Raw genomic sequence first — 22,284 nt, 5'->3', positions numbered from 1 at the left:
ATGTCTTTCTTCAATACAATCAACTTACATCTATATTTAAACTCATCCAAAGTTAAGAACCGTAACTGCTACAGGTCCAATTTTGATGAAACTTGGTGCACTATTTGTGTCATGTGTTATTAAAGGTAACCTGTGACATTCTGGAGCTCTACTTGTGCAAAGGAGTGTGTCCCTGTTTTTTTATCTTGTGCACGCGCACAAAGGGGTGACACGATACACAATGCCAATGGTTTTACACTATTCTACTGATCTACAACTTCAGGCAATATGCCAAGATACTGTATGCTGCAATGAGCCAACATGGCAAGGAAGAAAACTGCAAGCAAGTCAACCTGCTGAATTTAAAACATTTGAAACCAATGGCTTTGCAAAAGTCTTATGAAAAGTCTTGAAATTCCAAATTTAAACAATTTGTTCCACACACAATGCATGTTGGTGAGTAACACTGTCTGTGAACAAAGCATCCTTTTTTTGGGTTACAAGAAATATCAATAGGGCACACTTAAATTTAGACACACCCACAAAAGCTATTTCATGTATAACTTGAAAAAGCTGAATTACTGTTTATTTAACAAGCTACACTAATATTGTCACAATTTTTATTTTCACACTAATTTAAAACATATGTATCCATTAATAGCTGACACTGGGCCCTAACTTTTATAGTTAATTATATAAAAACATGAAATTCTTTAGAGCTCATCCTATCCTACTACGTCCTACTACTATAATTGGAGAGTGGTTTGTTTGTCCTTGCATATCACAAGAACAGTTCATGCAATCTACTTTACCCTTGGCGTGTATACTACTGGGAACCAAAGAATGTGCAATGTCAAATTTGGTGCAATTTGGAGATGCAACAAGTTCAATATTTTAGGACAGCTTAGACCTGAAAGGGGAGAGAGAAGGGAAAGACATGCAGCAAAGGACCGCTGGTCGGAGTTGAACCTGCGGCCGCTGCGTTGAGAACTAAGCCTCTTTATTTGGGCGCCTTTTACCAGGTGAGCTCCACAGGCGCCCAATATTAATAAACCTTGAATAATCAAACAGCTCCGTGCAACAGCAGAGGAGGGGCTTCAGGGTTCTGTAGAGACAAGCATGTTGTCAGCATCGGGTTACCACAGGAAAAATAACTGCGCTAAACCCATGCTCTACTTTATTACTGCGGCGGATAATGAATATCTTGCTATGTTTATTTATTGTTGTTTCTGATTCTTCTATTTTTCCTTTGAGTCAACGAGCACAAGCTGAAAGTCACAGGAACAGCATCAACATTGCAACTCAAACTGTGTAAGTTTGCCATACAAATGTATACCACTAATAACATTACTGCTGGCAAAATGCATGATCTAACCACGATCTAGAAACTAATACCTCACTTAGTGTATTTCATCTGTGTTTTTGACCACGAGTAGTCACGACTTGGGTGTTTTTTTCTAACCTAAGTTTTAAACTACTATAATGCTGGATAAATTAATGAATAATAATGTATCATATTTTAGTTGTTGTATTTAATAAGTAAAATCAGAATCAGTAACATTAGTTAAATAACCTGTAGCATTTCTCTGTTGGTAAATGTAGAATTACAATGTTTCCAAAGATTTCAAAGTAAGTAGTATAGCTAGTAGCTAGAGTGTTGATGCCACATCCATGGTTGGCACTCAATCAAATAGCCAAGGCGGGCACAAAACGTATAGCAGGGGTGCACCAAATTACTGGCAAGTGGCAACATAGTTTTTCTAAAAGATACAAAGAGAAAAACGCACTCAAACTGATCATTTATGTTGATGAATTGCCTCATTTGAAGCATGTCAATTGATGCTCCAATAGCGCACTGCAGGAATCAGCTCCAAACTCTGTACTATGTTAAATATTGCTGTTGTTCGGTTTATGTGGCAAGTTACGTTTTATGACCAGTAGATGTCAGTAGTCAGTAAACGTTAATGATAGATGATACAGGGTGGGTCTGTTATGATAATGCAACTACCAAGGATCTAATCTCATATTTTTCTTATTTTAAGTATCTGACATATGACAACAGAAACAGTTAAGACCTATAGTAGCATAGCTGTGGCGCAATGGATGTTTTCTTTTAACATTGCAGAATTACAATTGTATTGTTTATAAGGTAAGGCAAGCTAACTGAGTTAACATTAATGGTCAGCTGTTGTCATGGTAACAGTGTGTAGGCTTACTACAGTATATTACTGAAATGATGTGTGGATAAATTAAAAAAAAACAATAGAATGAATTAGAGGCCTAGATTGCAGCAAAACAGCTTCCGCCGCTGAGTCCTCATTTGATGCTTCTGAATGGAAAGGAGGTCTGAGTAGAGGCGTGAATGCCAGGGGCGTTGGTACGAAAAAAGCCAAGGTATGGCAACGTGATATGACGTCAAGGACCTACTATGCTACTGACTGCTATAACTTTTCTGTAAGAAACAAATAGCTTTCTCTCACATTCCCATTGCCTGAGGTTTGCGTGTAGGCCTAATAAGAGAGCAGTGAACACAGCTTTGACCTATCTTTCGTAATTAGTCTTTACTTCACCGAAAATAAAAAGAAATGAATTAAATTAGATGCTAATTTGTAATCTAAATATAGTGTCAACATTTTGTTGTGTTCCTAATCTGACAGTACTAAGTGAAATTTCACATTGCAGAACTGGTAAAACTGCGCGCGCGCACACACGCACACGCACACGCACACACACACACACACACACACACACACACACACACACACACACACACACACACACACACACACACACACACACACAGTGTGGTGAAGAGAGAAAGGTACAGTGAGGACTTCTACTAAGTGAGGAAGTCTACTAACTCGTTGCTATTGGTACCAATGTAAGTTGCTCTGTTTAAACAATGTTAGGCGAAAAGACCACTATGCGGGCTAGCGATGCAGCCATTCATTTCCGCCAAGAAGGGAGTCAAACCGAGCAGTCTAATGTAGAGGAATATAGCAACCTAGAGTATGTGATTTATTGAAGGTAGATACAGGGAACCGTAGGGCTGCACAATTAATCAAATTTTAATCACAATCCCGATTTTGACTTCCCACAATCAAATTGACTTGATCGAGCGATTTTCTTTTAAGCGTCATTTCATAGAAAGCTCCGTTTTTTTGCATAGAGGCATCTACCAACTGTCTGATCATGTGCCAGTCAGAGTTGTTCCCTGCATGGCGCAGCTTAGTTTCTAGATAGAGACAGTCACAGAGTACAGAGTAATGGGAGGAAAACTCAACAGAGGAAAGTCGGTTATACGTTGGTCTCAAGGTTTACCAGTTTACCAGTAACCGCAACATTTTGTCCCGTCTGTGTTGTTTTTCAGACAGCAGCAGTGACCAGTGCTAGTCGGTGATAGTTAGCGTCTGTTAGCTGTTAGCTCCTCTAGGACGCACCGGTGCTAATGTCCTCGCATTGCTGCAATGTTGTTATATGGACATGGTTTAATTTAGCGTTACATGACCCATTTCGTCTGTAAAGCCGTGCCTGTGATTGGATCTCTTCTCTACTCTCTCTCCTCTTACTCTCCACGCAGCCCGGACACACAGCGCCGGTCCACACTTCTGACAATTGTCTACAGTTTAATTTTTTTTTAACACAGCTGTATATTAATAAGCATGAGGGGCAAGAAGAGAAGAAGAAGAAGGGCAGAAGAAGTTAGACAGTAGGAAGTTAGTTTTTCTGGAAACCCAACTCTGTAATCTCTGTCTGAAGTTAGATAGTAGTTAGTCCAAACTTCGTCAGTTTAGAAAAATCAGGAGCAGCAGTTGAAAGCTCTGGCAAAAGCTAGTAGGTGCATATAGATTTGTTTATCGTTTTAGGATTTAATCATATTGCTTGGAAGCGGAGCAAAAATCACCTTTTTAGTGATTGTTTGGTCAGGATTCATGTTTGATGTTCAGTTTCTAACTGGCCTTTATGAATGGGGATAAATGGGAAACCGCACTACACAGATTAGGTTTGAGCACAGCCTGTCTGTCTGTTTTTGAAAAGACAAAAAGGTTCAGTACCAAGAATCTGCTTTGTTTCACCTTCTCTTGTTTTTGCTCTCCATGCTCCAGGAGAGATTCCTCTTCCATGTCATCTCCACATAGACTGTACACAGCAGCGAAAAGATCACAGCAGTTGTCCACAGTCACACCTTCTCTGATGGCTGAACACAGCTTCTTCAACAACGTTGGCTCACGGGTAAACTCTTCTCTCTGTAATGGCATGTAACAGACACTGAGAAAACCCTACAAACCAAAGCTGAATTTGTCAGGAGGTAATTACTGTAAAGGAGAGTGCATTTCCATGACTACACAAGCACCTTACCCTGCAAAGGTCTTGGAAGGCTTGAGTGCGGATGACTCTGGGGAGATGCTGGACAAGGACATTCAGGCTCTTCTCCTGAAGCTCTGTGGCGAGACTCCTTACCTGTTGGGCCCACTTGACTTCTGGGAGACTGCCAATCAATTGCTCAGTGCCACAGAGCATGGTTACTGCGTTCTGCACAGTCTGAATGGAAACATCTATCAGCTTAAGACACTCTCTCTAGGTGAAAACCCAAAATAAAGTCGAATGAATCCTTCTATAAAAGCATTCTTTTATTTCTGCCCAGGACCTATTGCTGAGTGGAGGAAGTCCCAGAATTCTGTAATGGTTCTCGGACAGCTCTGAGTCTCAATACTTGCCAAAAGTAAACAGTACATTTGTCTTGCTTTACTCACATAATATAATCAACCTCTTTGATAGTGATGAAAGACAGACTCAAGATTCAATTATCAATTACAAGGCTACATGACATCCACATCATATTCCTAAATTAGTCTATCTTTAATAACTGAGAATTCAATAAATGTCATCTTTGATTAGATTATCTTCAAATTTCCTTCCTGTGGAAAAACACTGGAGAATAGGTTGATGATATTTGTGAAATTACATGAATACAGTACTGCTGATGACTCAGGGAGGGGGGGACTCACCATGGTTTCAGTTACAGCTGTTAGACAGGCCACATGAAGCTCAGGGGACAACAGGGAAAAGTTTCTCTCGCACCAGGTCTTCACAAAATGATCAGCAACCCACCTGAAAATACACGTAGAGTATCTTTGCTTTTTTGATCAATGACAGTTCAGTTTCTGGGCAATTTGACCATTTGTCCAAATCAGTCAAAAAAGAATCTCGTGGAGGCTTTTCTACATTTCTGTAGTTTAACCCAGAGGAGTCGCTGGCTCTGAAGCTCTAAGGAGGGGTTGGCAGAGCTTTGCTTGAGGGAACAACAGAGTGAATGAGGATGAGAAGGCTAGTAACGCATTGCTGCACAGAACAGCGCAGTTCAATCCACCGCCATACTCGCGTGACTTATCAGACTCAGCAGAGACAACATGGCAGGGCCACGTCCCCCAGCCCCAGCAAACACACACACACCACTTCAAATTGAGCCTCGCTCAACACATCCCCCTGACCTACATACACACACGTTTTGCATGCTCACTGCAGTAATGCAAGTACCTGCAGAAAAATCAGAGTCTCAATGTGAAATGTTTCACTTTGTGCACACGAATGAATAGAAAGAAAATGGATAAATGCTGTGCAGCATACTGAAATATAAAGACATGGACAGTGTATAGTTTTCCAGTTAAATCTGATCCAAGTGCAAAAGCCAGCTTCTCAATGCAATGCAATATACTAGTAATAATAGTAATTGTGTCTATGAGGTATCTTTTTCTAAACAGCAGTTTTAGAAATGCCTTAACACTGAGAATGATTCACAAAATTCAACTTCATTTAAAACAACAAAAATCTATGAAAAATGAGATAAATAGTGCCTTTTGAAGATTTATTTCATGTCTAAAGAGTAATTAATAGAACAAATCACAGATTTTACTCAACAGAGTGGTGGATTGAATCTAGGCCTGTACAATTAATCATTATAAAATCACAATCTTGACTCACCATGTTCACAATTTAATTTTAAAATTTTCATTTAATGACTTTGGTTCTCATTCAATATACGAGCCAAATGCATCACAAACGCTACTACTTTCTTCTGTGACTTTTAAACAGACCGTTTAAAATAGGTTTTAATCAGCATAATCAGTAATTGTCCTTAGGTTTTGTTTTTGTCAATGTCTTCCATAGAGCAATTAACGACATTTACTCAAGAAATTCCGACATTCCATGTAAAATTGAACACAACATACAACAGTCCGTGCCCCTTGCCTGGCATCATTGGCGGTTCAGAAAGTCAGAAGAAAGCAGCAAAAAGTCCTATTTGATTATGACTGTGTCAGATAAAAGCAAGTGCCTCTCAGTGGAAGGTGGTAAAACATGTGGACCGTTTATTACAGGGAAACATCCCACGAATTTAAAAGTAGCCTACATTTGAGAAACGGACACAAGGAGGCTAACCTAGCTTACTTAAAAAGGTAAAGGAGAATGCCCAGCCCCCTTTCCCCAAAAGAGAAGCTGATCCCGGTAACATTATGGGCATGGATATATGGATTCGTAGGGCCAGCAGCAAGACAGAACACCACAGGCTGCTTTCACCGGCGATCCGATAGCTGGTTAGTAAATCGCAAGAACACCAAAAGCGGTAGGGAACGTGGGTTAATATATAGACTAATACTGGGACGTCTATACAACTGTGCAAGTCAATTATGTTCTTTTTCCCCAGAATGTTCCCTTGGATCAGAGAAGCTCCAAAATCAGGGTAGCAGCTGTCGCCTTGGTCCCGCTCCATGTTCTGTGATGCCATGTTCTACTGCTACACTGCAGTGCCCTGCTATGTCCTGCTGTGCCTTGTAATGCCGCACAGCGTCCTGCTATGCCATGAACTACTACAAAGAACTGCTACAGACTACTAATTTTTTCTATTTTTGTTATTGCCACTCTTCATTCTAACCCCAACCGGTCGTCAGACACCGCCTACCAAGAGCCTGGGTCTGTCCGAGGTTTCTGCCTAAAAGGAAGTTTTTCCTCGCCACTGTCGCACTGTTGCTTGCTCTGGAGGAGACTACTAGAACTGTTGGGTCCTTGTAAATTCTGGAGTGTGGTCTATCTGTATAGTGTCTTGAGATAACTCTTGTTATGAATTGATACTATAAATAAAATTGAATTGAATTGAATTGACTTCAAAAAGTTTACGACTTTACTCAAACCAAAGTTCAAAGTTGATGCATGTGTTCTTTAGTCTGTTGGCTACGTCAAACACATTCTGCACTTACTACTGCGTCTTGTGTCTACAGATCTGTGCTCATCATCATATGTACATTGTTTGTACTGGTGTTATTGTTGAACACAATATTCAAAAATAATAATAACAACAATAATTCTTGAGTTATTATCACACAATACTTTTTCTGACCTTTTCGAATCCCCCAACAAATAACCCATACTACAAAAAAAAAGACTAAAACTAAACTAAAACAAAGAATTTAAAAATAAATAAAAATAAACTAACTAGCAAACCCTTTAAAAAAAAAAAAAAAAGAATTTAAAACAAAAAGTCAAAACAAAATAAAAATTTAAACTAATGAAAAACGCAAAACTATAATATGGTTTATTCTATACTTTGGTTTTGGTACTGACAATTTGTTTTGTTTTGTCATGGTCAAAAAAATATAGAATAGTGATCTTAGTTCTAAGAAAAAAATCATGATTCATATTTCCCCCAGAATCATGCAGGCCTAATTGAATCACATTAAAGCCAATTTCATTATATAGTGAGGGAAAAAAGTATTTGATCCCCTGATTTTGTACAATTGCGCACTGACAAAGAACTGACCAGGCTATAATTTTAATGTTAGATTTATTTGAACAGTGAGAGAAAGAATAACAAGAAAATACAGAAAAACGCTTGTCAAAAATGTTATAAATTGATTTGCATTTAATGAGGGAAATATTTATTTGACACCTTGGCAAAACACGACTCAGTACTTGGTGGCAAAACGTTTGTTGGCAATCCCAGGGGTCAGATGTTTCTTGTAGTTGGCCACCAGGTTTGCACACATATCAGGAGGGATTTTGTCCCCCTCTTCTTTGCCGATCTCCTACAAGTCTTTAAGGTTTCGAGGCTGATGTTTGGCAACTTGAACCTTCAGCTCCCTCCACAGATTTTCTATGGGATTAAGGTCTGGAGACTGGCTAGGCCACTCCAGGACCTTAATGTGCTTCCAAGACCTTAATTAGCTTCTTCTTGAGCCACTACTTTGTTGCCTTGGTCGTGTGTTTTGGGTCATGGTTATACTGAAATACCCATCCACAACCCATTTCAATGCCCTGGCTGAGGAAAGGAGGTTCTCACTCAAGATTTGACGATACATGGCCCAGTCTATTGTCCCTTTGATGCGATGAAGTTGTCCTGTCCACTTAGCAGAAAAACACCCCCAAAGCATAATGTTTCCACCTCCATGTTTGACGGTGGGGATGCTGTTCTTGGGATCATAGGCAGCATACCTCCTCTTCCAAACACGGCAAGTTGAGTTGATGCCCAAGAGCTCCATTTTGATCTCATCTGACCACAACACTTTCACCCTGTTGTCAGATGTTCACTGGCAAACTTCAGACGGGCATGTACGTACATGTGTTTTCTTTAACACGGGGACCTTGCAGGCGCTGCAGGAATTCAGTCCTTCACGACGTACTGTGTAACCAACTGTTTTCTTGGTGACTATGGTCCCAGCTGCCTTGAGATCATTGACAATATCCTCCTGTGTAGTTCTGGGCTGATTCCTCACTGTTCTCAAGATTATTGCAACTCCACGAGGTGAGATCTTGTATTGAGCCCCAGGCCAAGGGAGATTGACAGTTTTTAGGGGTCCAAGTCCGAGGATGCGTGCACCGCAGTAATCGCAAGCGATACGCGGTTCACACAGCAAGGCTGTGGAACCCTATTGTTTTTGTAAGGATTTTTCATCATTTTTCTTCTCCGCATAAACCTGGTGCTGCAGCCTAAACCGCACATGGTGGCAAAGCGCCATTTTCAGGACTGGTCCAAAACTCTGCAAAGACCTCAGTCGCAAAAAATTGCTCCACTTCCGACACTAGGTGGCGCTATACCAGACAAAAAGCGATTTGCGCTATAACTCCCGAACCGTACATCCGATATTAAAAAAACTTATATTTACGCGTTCCCTGGATCTAACTGAAACTTGTGATATAGGTCACGCCCACTTCCGCCTAGACTTTTATGCGTGAAAAATCGCAATTTATCAAAAAACAACTTTTTCAAACTCCTCCGAGACCGTGCAATGGATCTGCACGAAACTTGGCACATAGCATCTGCAGACTGAGATGAGAAAAAGTTGTATAAAGATTTTTATAGAATAAAAATTGCGCATATTACGGGCAAACAAATTTGTGTAGCTAACTCTGAAAAAAGGGACTTTGCCATATCTCGGCCAAAATAAATGCTATCAAAGCCAAACTTTAGAATAATCCTTGCGATGACCTTCCGAGGCTCCGAAACAAATTTCACAAACATTGGCCACTAGGGGGCGCTATAAATACAACAAGTTTCTATCTCTTGGACCGCTCATCCGAATTTGACAAAAGTTGATGGATACCATCTAGGCCCACTCCTGAGGTGGTCCTTACAGTGGGGTACTGATTGGTTCAAGTGGGCGTGGCCTATGGGCCAACTTTCAGATTAACCACTTCCACTAAAGTGAATTACTTTATAATAACAGAGTAGATGTACAGTGGGTAGCCGACCAGACCTACTAAATATTACACACGTTGACCAGCAGGTGGCGCTACAATGAAGACAGATCTGCACAAAACCTGGTGTGTAGCATCTCCAGATGGCCACGACAACATGTTGTATGAAGATTTTTGCTACGTAATTGTGTGCGCATTTCATGACCAAGCAAAGCTTCTGTAGTTTGCTTTGGGTTCCGCTTTCGAGCTCTCCCCGGGTCACTGGGACGACTGGCGAGGGGAGGCTTGGACCCCGTTGAAACTGCGTGCAGTTCTAGTTTTGTGTTTCTTCCATTAGCAAATAATCGCACCACATGTTGTCACCTTCTCACCAAGCTGCTTGCAATGGTCTTGAAGCCCATTCCAGACTTGTGTATGTCTACAGTCTTGTCCCTGACATCCTTGGAGAGCTCTTTGGTCTTGGCCATGGTGGAAAGTTTGGAATATGATTGATTGATTGCTTAGATTAGGAGCACCTGGGAGCCAGAAATCTTTGTGATTGAGAGGGGGGCCATATACTTATTTCCCTCATTAAAATGCAAATCAATTAATAACATTTTTGACATGCGTTATTCTGTCTTTCCCTGTTCAAATAAATCTACCATTAAAATTATAGACCGATCATTTCTTTGTCATTGGGCAAACGTACATAATCAGCCGTGGATCAAATACATTTTTCCCCTCACTGTACAACCAACAACAACAACAACCCTAGGCTTCTTAATAACACGGAAATATGAAACCACAGGCTGGTTACCTAGCAACAAGAAGCTGATGTAACCCACAGTGGCAAGAACTGTGACAGACTGGAATGCTTTTTTTATTACAAGAGGAACGTTTAAGGTTAGGTTTGACAAGAATTCTAATTTTAGGACAATTAATTGTCCTAAAATTAGGACAAGGGGCGGCTGTGGCTCAGTGGTAGAGCGGTTGCCTGCCAATCGCAAGGTTGGTGGTTCGATCCCCGCCCCTGCAGTCATTGTCGAAGTGTCCTTGGGCAAGACAGTTGCCCCCGATGCTGCACATCGGAGTGTGAATGTGTGTGAATGTTTATCTGATGAGCAGGTGGCACCTTGTACGGCAGCCCTGGCCACAGTGTATGAATGTGTGTGAATGGTGAATGTTTCCTGTAGATGTAAAAAGCGCTTTGAGCAGTTGTTAAGACTGGAAAAGCGCTATATAAATACAGCACATTTACATTTAATTCAAATGTAGTGACTTTTCCAAATGTGTATGTACATATTCATAATGTATTTTATATTTACAAGTTGTAACACATTTAAAGAAAAGGAACAACCGACACTCACCTCTTACATAGCATGTGGAGGTTTTGGAGGCCTAAGGCGTGTGTGAGGGACAGACACTCGAGAACCGTTCTCTGAACACCGTCAATTGGCTGCCAACACATGAGGGAAAAAGAAAAAGGGGAATTTAGAATAGTACAGTAATTTTAATGCACTGAGGGCTCTCAAGTGAAAAACAACACATCAAACACATCAAACACATGGTAAAATGGGAATCAAAAGCTGTTCATACAAGTCAAACAGCATTATTATTGACACTGAGCATGCAGGCACCAGACAAAATCAACAAGTGTAAAGCCAGAGGAATATAAAATGGATCTGTTCTTGCTGTTTTCAGCTGTGATACTCCACATACTGCTATATCACTGTTGTTTTGGACTACAAGCGATCCCTACACTGATGATTTGATTTACCTTAACTTTGAATGCAATTAACCATAATTTAGAAACAATAACATTTGACTGGGTCCAATAATGACACTTTTTGTTTAGAGTGCAAGACATGTGGACACATCAAGTGATGATGAATAAGAATATAAAAAATAATACAAAAGGATAAAGATGTTGTGTATCAATTTCTAATTTTGTTGACTTTGTTTTATTTCAAAGACGGATGATTAATTCATATGCAGATATGTTTATAGAAATTGGCCAAAATGTCGTCTGTAACTAACACATCCATCAAAAGTAACAACTCTGTTATCCAGATATCCACTGACTACAGAAATACTGTCCGTTGCCTCCAGTGGCTAAATGCCATAAGACCAGGATTGCTAGACATATGAACCTACTTGGCACATACATTTAGAAAAAGTAAAAAGCCTATGAAATCTATTTTTTCATTTCTTAGATCTGCTAGTTTTCCTTATGTATAGCAAACCTTGGGAAAGAAGCGGCAGTAGTCTCGGGTGAGAACCATCTCCACCACATCCTTCAGGCCCTCTAAGCCCAACATGTCGGCTGCCAACACCACCTGACTGCGGAAAAGGAGATACCAAATACAGGTCAGGTTGTTTTCTGGGCCTGCATTCTAATTTTGGACAGTCTGTTCACATACAGTACCTGGCACTGGCTCCAGGTGGCAGATCCACAATTGCCCCATACATGAACTGGAGCAGGATCTCCATCTCATCTGGCCCTAAACTGGAACAGTTAACAAAATATCCGTTTACAAGCCATATTTCTCAATTAAAAGGGATAGTTTAGATTTTTTGAAGTGAGGTTGCATGAGGTACTTCTTTATAGCACATGTATTTACCTACAGTAGATGGCGGTTGGGATATCCTCAGTTTGGAGAGGCAGACAGCAGTACCAGCACAGAAGCTAAGCAATGTACTGCTTAAAGACTGGGGCACACAGCAAAACCTATTTTAGCCACCTAAAAAAGCCCCCCCCCCCCAAAAAAAATCTATTTGTGTTTGCTATATTTAGAATATTTTCACTGCTTTACCTTGCCGTCAGACAGCCCCTTTCTGACCGGGAACTGAAGTCTTTATATCCATTTGTGCTCCCTTCAAAGCCACCCGACTCAGTTTAAAAAAAAAAAAAATTACCTTGAGAAACACAGGAGTAGGTGGTATCCTGCTACTGCAATTTTTTGGGTGGCTAAAATAGGTTTTGTTGTGCAGCCCCTACAACAGTAGTACATTGCTTACCATCAGTGCCGAAGTCCTGTTTGCTTCTCCAAACTGGTATCCTGACTGTCATCTATTGTAGGGAAAACATTGACTATAACTAAGTCTCATAAAATCCCAAATGCAATTGCAGAATTGTCCTAAACTAGTCTAATATTATTTTTGTGAATCCAGGCACACAGTGTAGATGTATTTTTTCCTGTCAATACTGCAAACACAACTGTGAATGCTGTAAACAAAATCCATGTATCATGCAGCACTCAATTCACGTGACTGCAGCCTGAGGGACACTTCACAGATTTTCCCCTGCAAGTCGACGCAGCAACTCCCCATTCTGACAGCCACGTCTTCCCCAGTTACCCTCAGATCAGTAATGCTGAGGCAAGTGACATGTCTCTCCCTGGAGGAAGAAAATGGGCTTCATTTGTCTTTCCCCACTCTAAAAAAAGACACTGGGTCTGGTGCTAGGGGCTCTTCAACAGGCAGTGAATGAGGAGACATTTATGTGGCTCACAGAGGAAATGTTGCTTGGTAGAAATCTGAGAAAGCAATTTGAGATTCCACTGGCAGTGTGTTGTGTGTGTATTTGGGCATGTGTAGTTAAAACATGGCATTGTGAGTGAAACCCCATACTGAACAGAGCCACCTCAGTTGCAAAGCCTGAATAATGAATGCAGCATATGCAGTTATTCAGCTGTATTGTTCAGGAATTAAAATGTAGAATTGTTAGACCAGGAGTGGGGGTGTATTATTGATCCCTTTGACCTGATGACCTTTGGCAATATGATGCGCCAGTCTTACCCTTGCAGAGTGATGCACTGTCTGGAGCTCTCCATCCAACTCCCGCTTAGCATCGCTCGAAAGTACTGAGAGCGTGCACACAGGATTGCCCTAGAAACCCAATACAGCAGACAGTTAGCTGCATGTCAGAACCACCCACAATTTTAATATTTCACATCTCATCTGGTGGGCTTGTGTGTCTTAAATGGCTTTGAAGAGACAAGCAGGTTGACAAAAATATAGAGACAGTGTTCTTCTTGTCTTTGGCCTCTAAAGATTGTACTGTCACAAATATACCGTGTTTATAATATTTAATTAGCTCAAATAAAGAATAAGGCGGGTGTTATTCTAAATTCCTATAAAACACCAAAGCCAACAAAGAATTGATACTAAATTGATATAAACTAAACAGTAGTGCCTGTGTAAATGTGCTGTATTTATATAGCGCTTTTCTAGTCTTAACGACTACTCAAAGCGCTTTTACATCATACAGGATACATTCACCGTTCACACACATTTATACACTGTGGCCGAGGCTGCCGTACAAGCTGCCACCTGCTCATCAGATAAACATGCAAACACATTCACACTCTGAGGCGCAGCACCGGGGGCAACTCGGGCTTCAGTGTCTTGCCAAAGGACACTGGGACTGCAGGGCAAGGAATCAAACCAACAACCTTCCGACTGACAGGCAACCGCTCTACCACTGAGCCACAGCCGCCTGTTCAAAGCCTGATGTAGCCCTTTCATCTATGTCATAAAGCTTCATGTCATCCAAAACTATTAAAAACACATCAATGAGCCACGGTTGCACTGGATGATATAAATATCACACTGTAGTTTATTTTGAGTTAATCCCACATACACTGTCCTGCTGCCAGAAATACTTACCATCATGCCAAATGTGTAATAATCTGCAGCTGATAATAGTCCAACAAATGCACTTCATCCTGTATGAGTATAGTTTTCTAAGAATTTAAGAAATTAAATATCGAAAAAAGTGGTTGATTAAAAGTCAGAATTCAGACTTTTTTTTTCAGAATTCTGACTTTAAACTCAGAACTCAAATACATTTTTCACATCTGGCCCTAAAACTCTTTCATGTGTGTGACCTGTTTTTCAAAGATTTAAGTCTTCATTAGGAACCAAGTGGCTAGAGGCCACAGAAAGTATGGTGAGATGCACCATTGTCACATATTGTGGGGTGTATGGTGAATAACATATTGTTAGTTTTGTTTTTTTGTGGGATTTATTCACAAGAAGAAAAAGACAGAACAATGCCAGCCTTTCTTTAAATACATTTTAGTGTAATGTAAGTCTGTTGCAATAATTACGTAGTAACAACTTTTTAATAAGATTTCCTTCCTGTCCTGCCTCACACTGTGGGATGGACCACTCTTTTTGACCCAAACACTTGACGTCAGAAAAGGGAGTTTCCTATTTGGAGTTTTTGATATCAATAAAACTCTTTATATCATAGTTCAAGTCATTTTACATGATGAACGTTGTACTGTATGATATATTTTCCAAAAATAACTAACTGTGAATCCATTTATTGTTGAATAATTACATGGTAAATCTGCCCTAGGCAATATTGACAATGTCACATAAATAATGTGATCGTATGTTAAGATGAATAACTTAATTTACGTCAATATAGAAGAACATCATTTGGGGATTGTATTGCATAGGCGCCTGGGATTGCCTGGCATATTTGCTCTAACTGTAGTCTGATCTCAAACACACACATGCTCTAAAAATTCTGCAAACATTAAGAAATACATTGATATATTACAACCAAATAAAACGATAAGGAATATATCTCAATCAATCTTAATCTCAATATAATGATATCCCATTCAATTCATTGCCATGCTCTACTGCCTATGTTGTGAAGCCAATATATTTCTTTTGTAGTAAAATGAACAAATCAAAGTTGGAAGCAGCAACCTTTGTAAGAGGTAAGATTTTTTTCTACAAATTAAATTAGGTTTTTCTTTAAATTAATGCTTTTCTTTTGGAGCAACAAGAACATTTTGTTCAGTCCACATTTATATCTGTTCTGGATTAAGGGGTCTACCTGTACATTCATCTAACAAAGGATTGTATCACCATTCATCTCAACATTACATTTTGAATGTCGGATTACAAACTCATCGCTGTAACTTCCACATTAACTGGATAGACATCATTGAAAATTTGAAAGAAGAATCTTAATGTACTTTTCTATCTTTAAATCAAAATTTCCTGTCTACATCTGTAGATCAGATTGTTTTCAGAGTCTGTTCTGAACTTGTTAAGACTGCTTTTTTTCCGCATCCTGGGTTGAGAATAAATGACCTGTTCATGAGTAGGTGCATGTTTGTGAGATTGGATCACTAGCATAATCAACAACGCTCAACTACTATACAGGCTGCCTGTTCAGCTCTGTTCTTCACAAAAATGTTACCCAATAGTTTTTTTGGGAAAAACTACCAGGCCTTTAAAGGCCACATTTAAAAAAGCTCTCTACTTTATGCCTCTTAGGTCCCATGTTATTGTGCTACACATATAATAAATCTTGTTTTGTGTGTGACTTTTATGTGATAAGTGATTTGCTGCCAATTTGTCCATGTCCCTCCTGTAAAAGGAATAATGTATCTCAAGAGCCTAAATATATAGTAATAGTTAGTAATAGTAAAGTTAAAGTGTGGAGAAGCCTCTTGGTGGGAACTGCAACAGCTACTATAACAATGGGTTATGTAGAATGGGAGCCTTCAGCTATCAGGCTCCTCTCCTGTGGAACCAGCTCCCAGTCTGGGTTCGGGAGGCAGACACTGTCACCACATTAATGAGTAAACTTAAAACTCTCTTCTTTGACAAAGCATATTGTTAGGGAGCGAGGAATTGTAGCGTTTGTCTAGACTGGCGGGAGAGGTTGTATAGCTGCAGACACAGCACCCCTTCTTTTCTCTTCAAAATTGTCAGATTCATCTAACAACCCTTATAGAACTGTCTGAGTTTTGCATTGCACTAGCTCTTAATTATGCCGTTATACTTTTAGACTTCCAGGGTACTTCCTTTGACACAATTAGCTCCTCTCACCTTTCTGTGTGCATCCATGTCCCAGAAATGCTTGTTACTAACTTAGCTCTGGGGAGCCTATTCCCCGGAGTCATTGTGTTGTTTTTTTTACCCAGCAGTTTACCTTGGATTAGGATGGCACCTAAATCATGGTTGCAGCCGTTGCTGTGGTCCTCATCCATGCCCTGCTATGTCCTGCTACACCCTGCTCTGCCCTGCTACGCCATGAACTACTACAACTACTATTTATAGTCATAGTTCCATTATCTTTATTGTGACTATTTTAGTCACTGTTCATCACACCCCCAACTGGCCCATCAGACACCAGCTACCAAGAGCATGAGTATGTCTGAGGTTTCTTCCTAAAAGGTAGTTTTTTGTTTGCTCTTTGGGGAATTGCCGGAATTGTTGGGCCTTTGTAAATTATAGAGTGTGGTCTAGACCTGCTCTATCTGTAAGTGTCTTGAGCTAACTTGTGTTATGATTTGATACTATAAATAAAATTGAATTGAATTATACAAATCACTGCTTCAGCACAACCATAGTCCAACTTCCTCCCCTGAGCATGAGCTGGGAGAAACCTGTCTCCATGGTTACCAGCTGCTACTACTACCTCAGCAACACTGAATGACCACCCACTGACTGCTCCACACTTGCATGAGTCAACAGCAGATGTGCAACCTCTGTAGTATTTTATGTCCGGCAAAAGTGACTGGGTGGAGGGTTTTTTTGAGTCCCAGAGAAAAGCAGAATATTGTAGATTAGAGGACAGAGAACAGAACAGATGTACTTGTGTGTGTTTTGAATAAAAAAAGCCAAACGTACAGAAATTAATTTGATGACTAATTCAGAGCCATATTTGACAATAACCACTTACTGTTTATTTTTACACTTGAGAATTTCTTTATGCTTGGGTGCAATTGCAATTTCTGTAATCCTGAGAGTCCCCGGAACCAGGGGAACCCACAGTGTAGTTTAGAAAAATCGCTTTATAAACTACTTCTATTTATAGAAGATATCAGTATTAATGTACTGTTAGATATTCAGCTCTCAGAATTAATAAACAATTGTATGTTTTTAAAACAATGTCTTATAACAAAGTATTTTAACAATAAAGTCGTAAAACTATAAACTTCGTGAAAATAAGAAGTTGTGTCAAAACATGACATGAAATCACTGGTATCGCTAAAAACTAGAAAGCTCCGAGCTTTAAAATGACACCCTGATTGCAACTGAACAGAAACACTAGTGCTATTTACTTGGGAAACGTGCATAAAGACCTTTCAACAAAAAGGCTATAAGCAACAAAATATGAACATTTACTTAAATGACAGCTGTGTTCGAGGCAGTAAGAGGCCGCGTCACGCCGGTGTGTTTGAGCGTGCTCAATCTGCTGGGTGCAAGGTAGCAGTGACAATCTGGAATAGAGTTTCAGTGATTTGGGCATTGACTCAATAAGCAAGCAGAATGGATTTGATAATGAAGCACTGACACAATCTGGAAATATGTAGGAGGAGCAATTTAAAGTACAGCCCATGGACTTGATAAAAAAAACATCAGAAAATGGCACATTAAATTTAAAATCGCAGACTTCCTGTGGGGTTTAGATGGATGGCTCCAAGAGACTATTTTGTAAGTCTAGAGGTACTGCATATGTCTTTGGAACTTTTACATTTATGTGAAAGACATCGTGAGGGCTACTTTGATTAAATTTTGTTTAGGGCACTATTGAGCCAATTCACTACAGCCAAAACCGGATATACTGTACATTTTCACCACTTCTGATGTGTGCAAAGTTTAAAAACTTTCTGAGCCTTCTTTAGCCCTTCAAAACTCTGATTTGTTTGGCTTCAGAAAAAGAATGAGGAGCAATTTCTATAGGGCCTTTATAAGGGACCTAGAGGCCCCCATACATAGATGTACCTGTGGCAGGAGAAGACCTGCTCCGCTACCTGGATGGTGATATCACACTGCTCTCCCCTTTGGTACAGATCCAGCAAGTCAGCTCCAAGGCCAGAAGCTGACTCAAGAACAACATCTGGAGTGACGTTGAAATGGATAATCAAGAGTGAAGAAGAGACAGACTTTGGAGAAACATATTTTAAGATACGTAACATGGGTATGTATTTGTATGTATGTATGTACTGTATGTGTGTGTGTGTTTTTTGTTTGTGTGTGTGTGTGTGTGTGTGTGTGTGTAAGTAAATGCATGGTAGCTATGATTTAACCACTTAAAAAGGGGCTGTTCTCAACATTCAGACCATTATTATAGCAGCAAAAGTACTGCAAATAGAGAAATGTCATTTTTAAAGTATCCATAGCATGGACAAACTGCAATTAGCAGTAACAACAACGGGATCTAAATGAGATTAGCACCTAAACGGATTATGGCTGAGATAACATGATGTGAAGTATGGGGGAGGGAGAGGGGATCTGAATGGCCGTATAACATAGAATAAACCCTAAAATGGAATAGCTTGTTCCTCTCTTTACCTGAGTCAGTGGAACTATGGTCTGCTGGATTGGGAACAAGCTGTGTACTTTCTGGCACTGCGCCCTCCACGTCTGGGATTATATCAGACACGCGCATGCTCTGGTCTGCTGTGTACAGTTGCCTGCGGGGGGAAACTCTAAAGGTTAATTAAAACTAGGCCCTTCACACTTATTTAAATTCCAATCTCATTTTATGTAATGTGACTTCAGTGACACAGGAGGTAAGCCAAAAACTTAACTGTGCAGCATTTTCTATTTTTACTCAGTGAAGCATTTTATGAAGTGGCTGGCAATCTCATAAAGTTAATTTACAATCTGTTATAGTACATTTGCCCTGTGTACTTCTACTGCAGCCTCCTGGCTGGTTCTGCACGGGATTTTTTTTGCATGTCCTCATCTTTCCTACGATCACTAAAATATGAAAAACATTCAACGCTTGTGCAGTGAGAAGTTTGGCATATTTGCGTATATAGAAAGAAAGAAAGAAAACATGTTTGTATTCCTCAAACCAAGGAATTGAAAAGAGCATTGTTTTATTAGTGGTGCCAAAGTGGACTGGTATCATTAAAAGCAGCTTTATGGTATTTCCAATGATATCCTATATGCCAAACTTCTCCAGCGGGCTCTCTCAGAATGAGAAAGCAGTGGGTCTAAATTTGGGTCCTCTGGGATCAATGTGCACCTCATTCGAGCTGTTTCAAAAAAATTGTCATTATCAATTAAAGTTTTGATTTTTTCAGAACCGATCAATCATTTTGTCATTAACACGTAAGATTTTTTACAAAGTATAAGTGAACTCAGACTGCTTGTTTTGGTCGGCCAACGTCCAAAAACTCTAAGCAAAGGCACGTCACTTTTGTTCTGTGGTATCATTCTTCAATGTGTTTCAGTTCTACACCAGTGTAGCTATTATCTTGAGTAAGAAAAAAAACTAACCTAAGCCTAACCTGTCTTAAAAAGTCATGCTCTTTGGTAACATATTCAACAGGAATTTATTTTTATTAGGATACCCGTGAATGCCAAAAATCTTACCTAGATACTTGAACTCAACAATGTTGCAGTTACCGTGTGTAAAAGAAGCTTTAAACAAACTGACTCCAAGGTGGTGTAACCAATCAAGGGTGACTCTTTCTTGTAGTCCTAATCATAAACGGCTAATGTGACACAAATCAGTGGATAAAGAATTGTGCACTCTTACAGACCCCACTCAAAGCCTTGCTGAAAACTGCTACTCTAGAAACTAAGATTATTATAAACACACATACACTTTGGGATTTGTGTGTCTCAACATGACATGAAAATGTGCAATATATTAAATTAAAATAGCTGCAGCAGTATTTGCAATGGTCCTAGAAAAAACAAATAATTCAAAGATGATGTGATTGGCGCCCTCTGTCGGAGAGTCTGTGAAACTGTAACACTAAAAGACAAGAATAGATTATGTCTCTTAACATCTCCTACTAGAAGATGTAGAGTTTGGCTTCATGTGAAAGTATTGACTCGTATTAAGAAATGTTCAAACAGCTTTCTTCTACAGGGGCAAATAGAAATTGTCTAAATCCTTGAAGTAGAAAAAGTAACAGCAAATTTAAGCTGTAATCAGCAACAACAACAAAAAAGCAATTACTTGTACTCATTGCCTACCTGAGGAAATCTTTCAACCCGGACAGCTCATAGTCAGACAGATGAATGATGGTAGGATCTTTGTGTGTCCCTCCCTGAAGGACATGGGGAGCTCTGGCCAACAGTATGGCTCTGTGTGCTTGAAGCGAGCCTGACCCAGCATACAGAGAAACATCCGCCTCCAGCTCCTCCTGCAGCAACCTGGGTAAATGCAATACAACATTTTATTTAGCTGCAACTAGGGTTGGGCAATACATTGCTATATCGATAATGTCTAGAAATCGTCATAAATTTTGGGATAGCTTAATACCCTAAGTCAGCATAAGTGTTGTCTTTTCCTGGTTGTAAAGGCTGAATTAAAGTAAAGAGATGTCATTTTTTGACATACCAGACTGTTCTAGCTGTTTACGCACTTAATCCTTTCAATATTACTGGTGATTATGTTTCTAAAAATCTGACCAATAGTCAACCCTACGCTATCGCTGAAATATTGCCATCGAGGTATTTGTTCAAAAATGTTGTGATATTTGATTATCTCCATATTTTCGAGCCCTGCCGACAATCCACCAAAATTCCCCTTTACTGATTAAAATTAAATTAATAAAACAATGTACACACATGCCATCCTTGTGGGAATGAATTACTGTTGACTAGAAAAAAAACAATACAAAACAAATTATGAAGTCAAGTTAGCTAAATGTTCATATTAAATGTATGTATTTAAAAGCCAACATTGAAAATAGACAAGAACCCCACAAAGACCATTTTAACCAACGTCTAAAACCTATGAGGTTCAAAGATGAATGTGATGGCTTATTTTTCCACTTCAGATTACCACAAGCACAGCCCTGAGGCAGTGCAGTGCTTCTTTGTGAGCCTTATCTCTCGTCCCGCTTCAATAACTGATCTGGGTGACCCAAGAATCCGTCAGCTAAAGGCGAAAAGTGCGGTATATGTTCTAATGCTGGTATGTCCATCGCTCTAACCCTCTGATGAAAAGTGACCAAATTGATGAACCACTAGACTAGTGCAACAAGGAATCTCACATTCCTATCATCTAACACCCAATGAACGGCACATGCCACGTGACTTTGGGTCTTGTGAGCTTCCAGTCAGTGGTGAAGTTTACTGTAACTGTGCTCTAAAAGTTGTATAGCCTATGTTTTGAAAATGGTCTAAATTAAAGAGACAGAAGAGGCCAAGACATCCTGACTTTGTGCCCTTACTATCGCTCGTGCTCTCAAAACACCGGACACTAAAATTCTCATAATGCAATTAAATCAAGAGACAAAACTCTCCTGGCCTCCTAAATAGTTAAAAACGTTTTATAAAGCCGTCACACCACTTTTTTAGGTCCTAAGACATAGTGCTTTTGGATGTTTTATATAGACCTTAGTGGTCCCCTACTACTGTATCTGAAGTCGTTTTTTATATAGGGTTAGTGGTCCCCTAATACTGTATCTGAAGTATCTTTTATATAGACCTTAGTGGTCCTCTAATACTGTATCTGAAGTCTCTTTTATATAGACCTTAGTGGTCCTCTATCACTGTATCTGAAGTATCTTTTATATAGACCTTAGTGGTCCTCTATCACTGTATCTGAGGTATCTTTTATATAGACCTTAGTGGTCCTCTATCACTGTATCTGAAGTATCTTTTATATAGACCTTTGTGGTCCTCTAA

At 39.7% G+C, this 22,284-nt stretch overlaps 1 protein-coding gene across 6 annotated transcripts in view; it reads right to left on the bottom strand.

Moving 5' to 3' along the window:
- btbd8 (BTB domain containing 8) overlaps nt 1–22,284 on the bottom strand; it is a 35,882-nt gene that overhangs the window by 11,493 nt on the left and 2,105 nt on the right. For 4 of the 6 annotated variants that reach the window (XM_034880486.1, XM_034880485.1, XM_034880488.1 and 1 more), the window contains exons 3-12: nt 20,623–20,802; nt 18,979–19,100; nt 18,409–18,523; nt 13,444–13,533; nt 12,071–12,151; nt 11,889–11,985; nt 11,013–11,101; nt 4,989–5,091; nt 4,339–4,521; nt 4,056–4,226 (exon numbers count right to left, since the gene is read on the bottom strand). In XM_034880486.1, coding sequence (XP_034736377.1) covers nt 4,056–4,226; nt 4,339–4,521; nt 4,989–5,091; nt 11,013–11,101; nt 11,889–11,985; nt 12,071–12,151; nt 13,444–13,533; nt 18,409–18,523; nt 18,979–19,100; nt 20,623–20,802 — 1,231 coding nt within the window. Of the gene's footprint in view, nt 1–4,055; nt 4,227–4,338; nt 4,522–4,988; nt 5,092–11,012; nt 11,102–11,888; nt 11,986–12,070; nt 12,152–12,266; nt 12,355–13,443; nt 13,534–18,408; nt 18,524–18,978; nt 19,101–20,622; nt 20,803–22,284 lie in introns of those variants that run through there. The other 2 variants (XM_034880490.1, XM_034880489.1) reach the window with 2 other exon arrangements.

This window comes from Etheostoma cragini, chromosome 9, assembly GCF_013103735.1.
Source record: "Etheostoma cragini isolate CJK2018 chromosome 9, CSU_Ecrag_1.0, whole genome shotgun sequence".
NCBI lineage: Eukaryota > Metazoa > Chordata > Actinopteri > Perciformes > Percidae > Etheostoma > Etheostoma cragini.
This window is presented reverse-complemented; position numbering and strand designations above follow the sequence as displayed.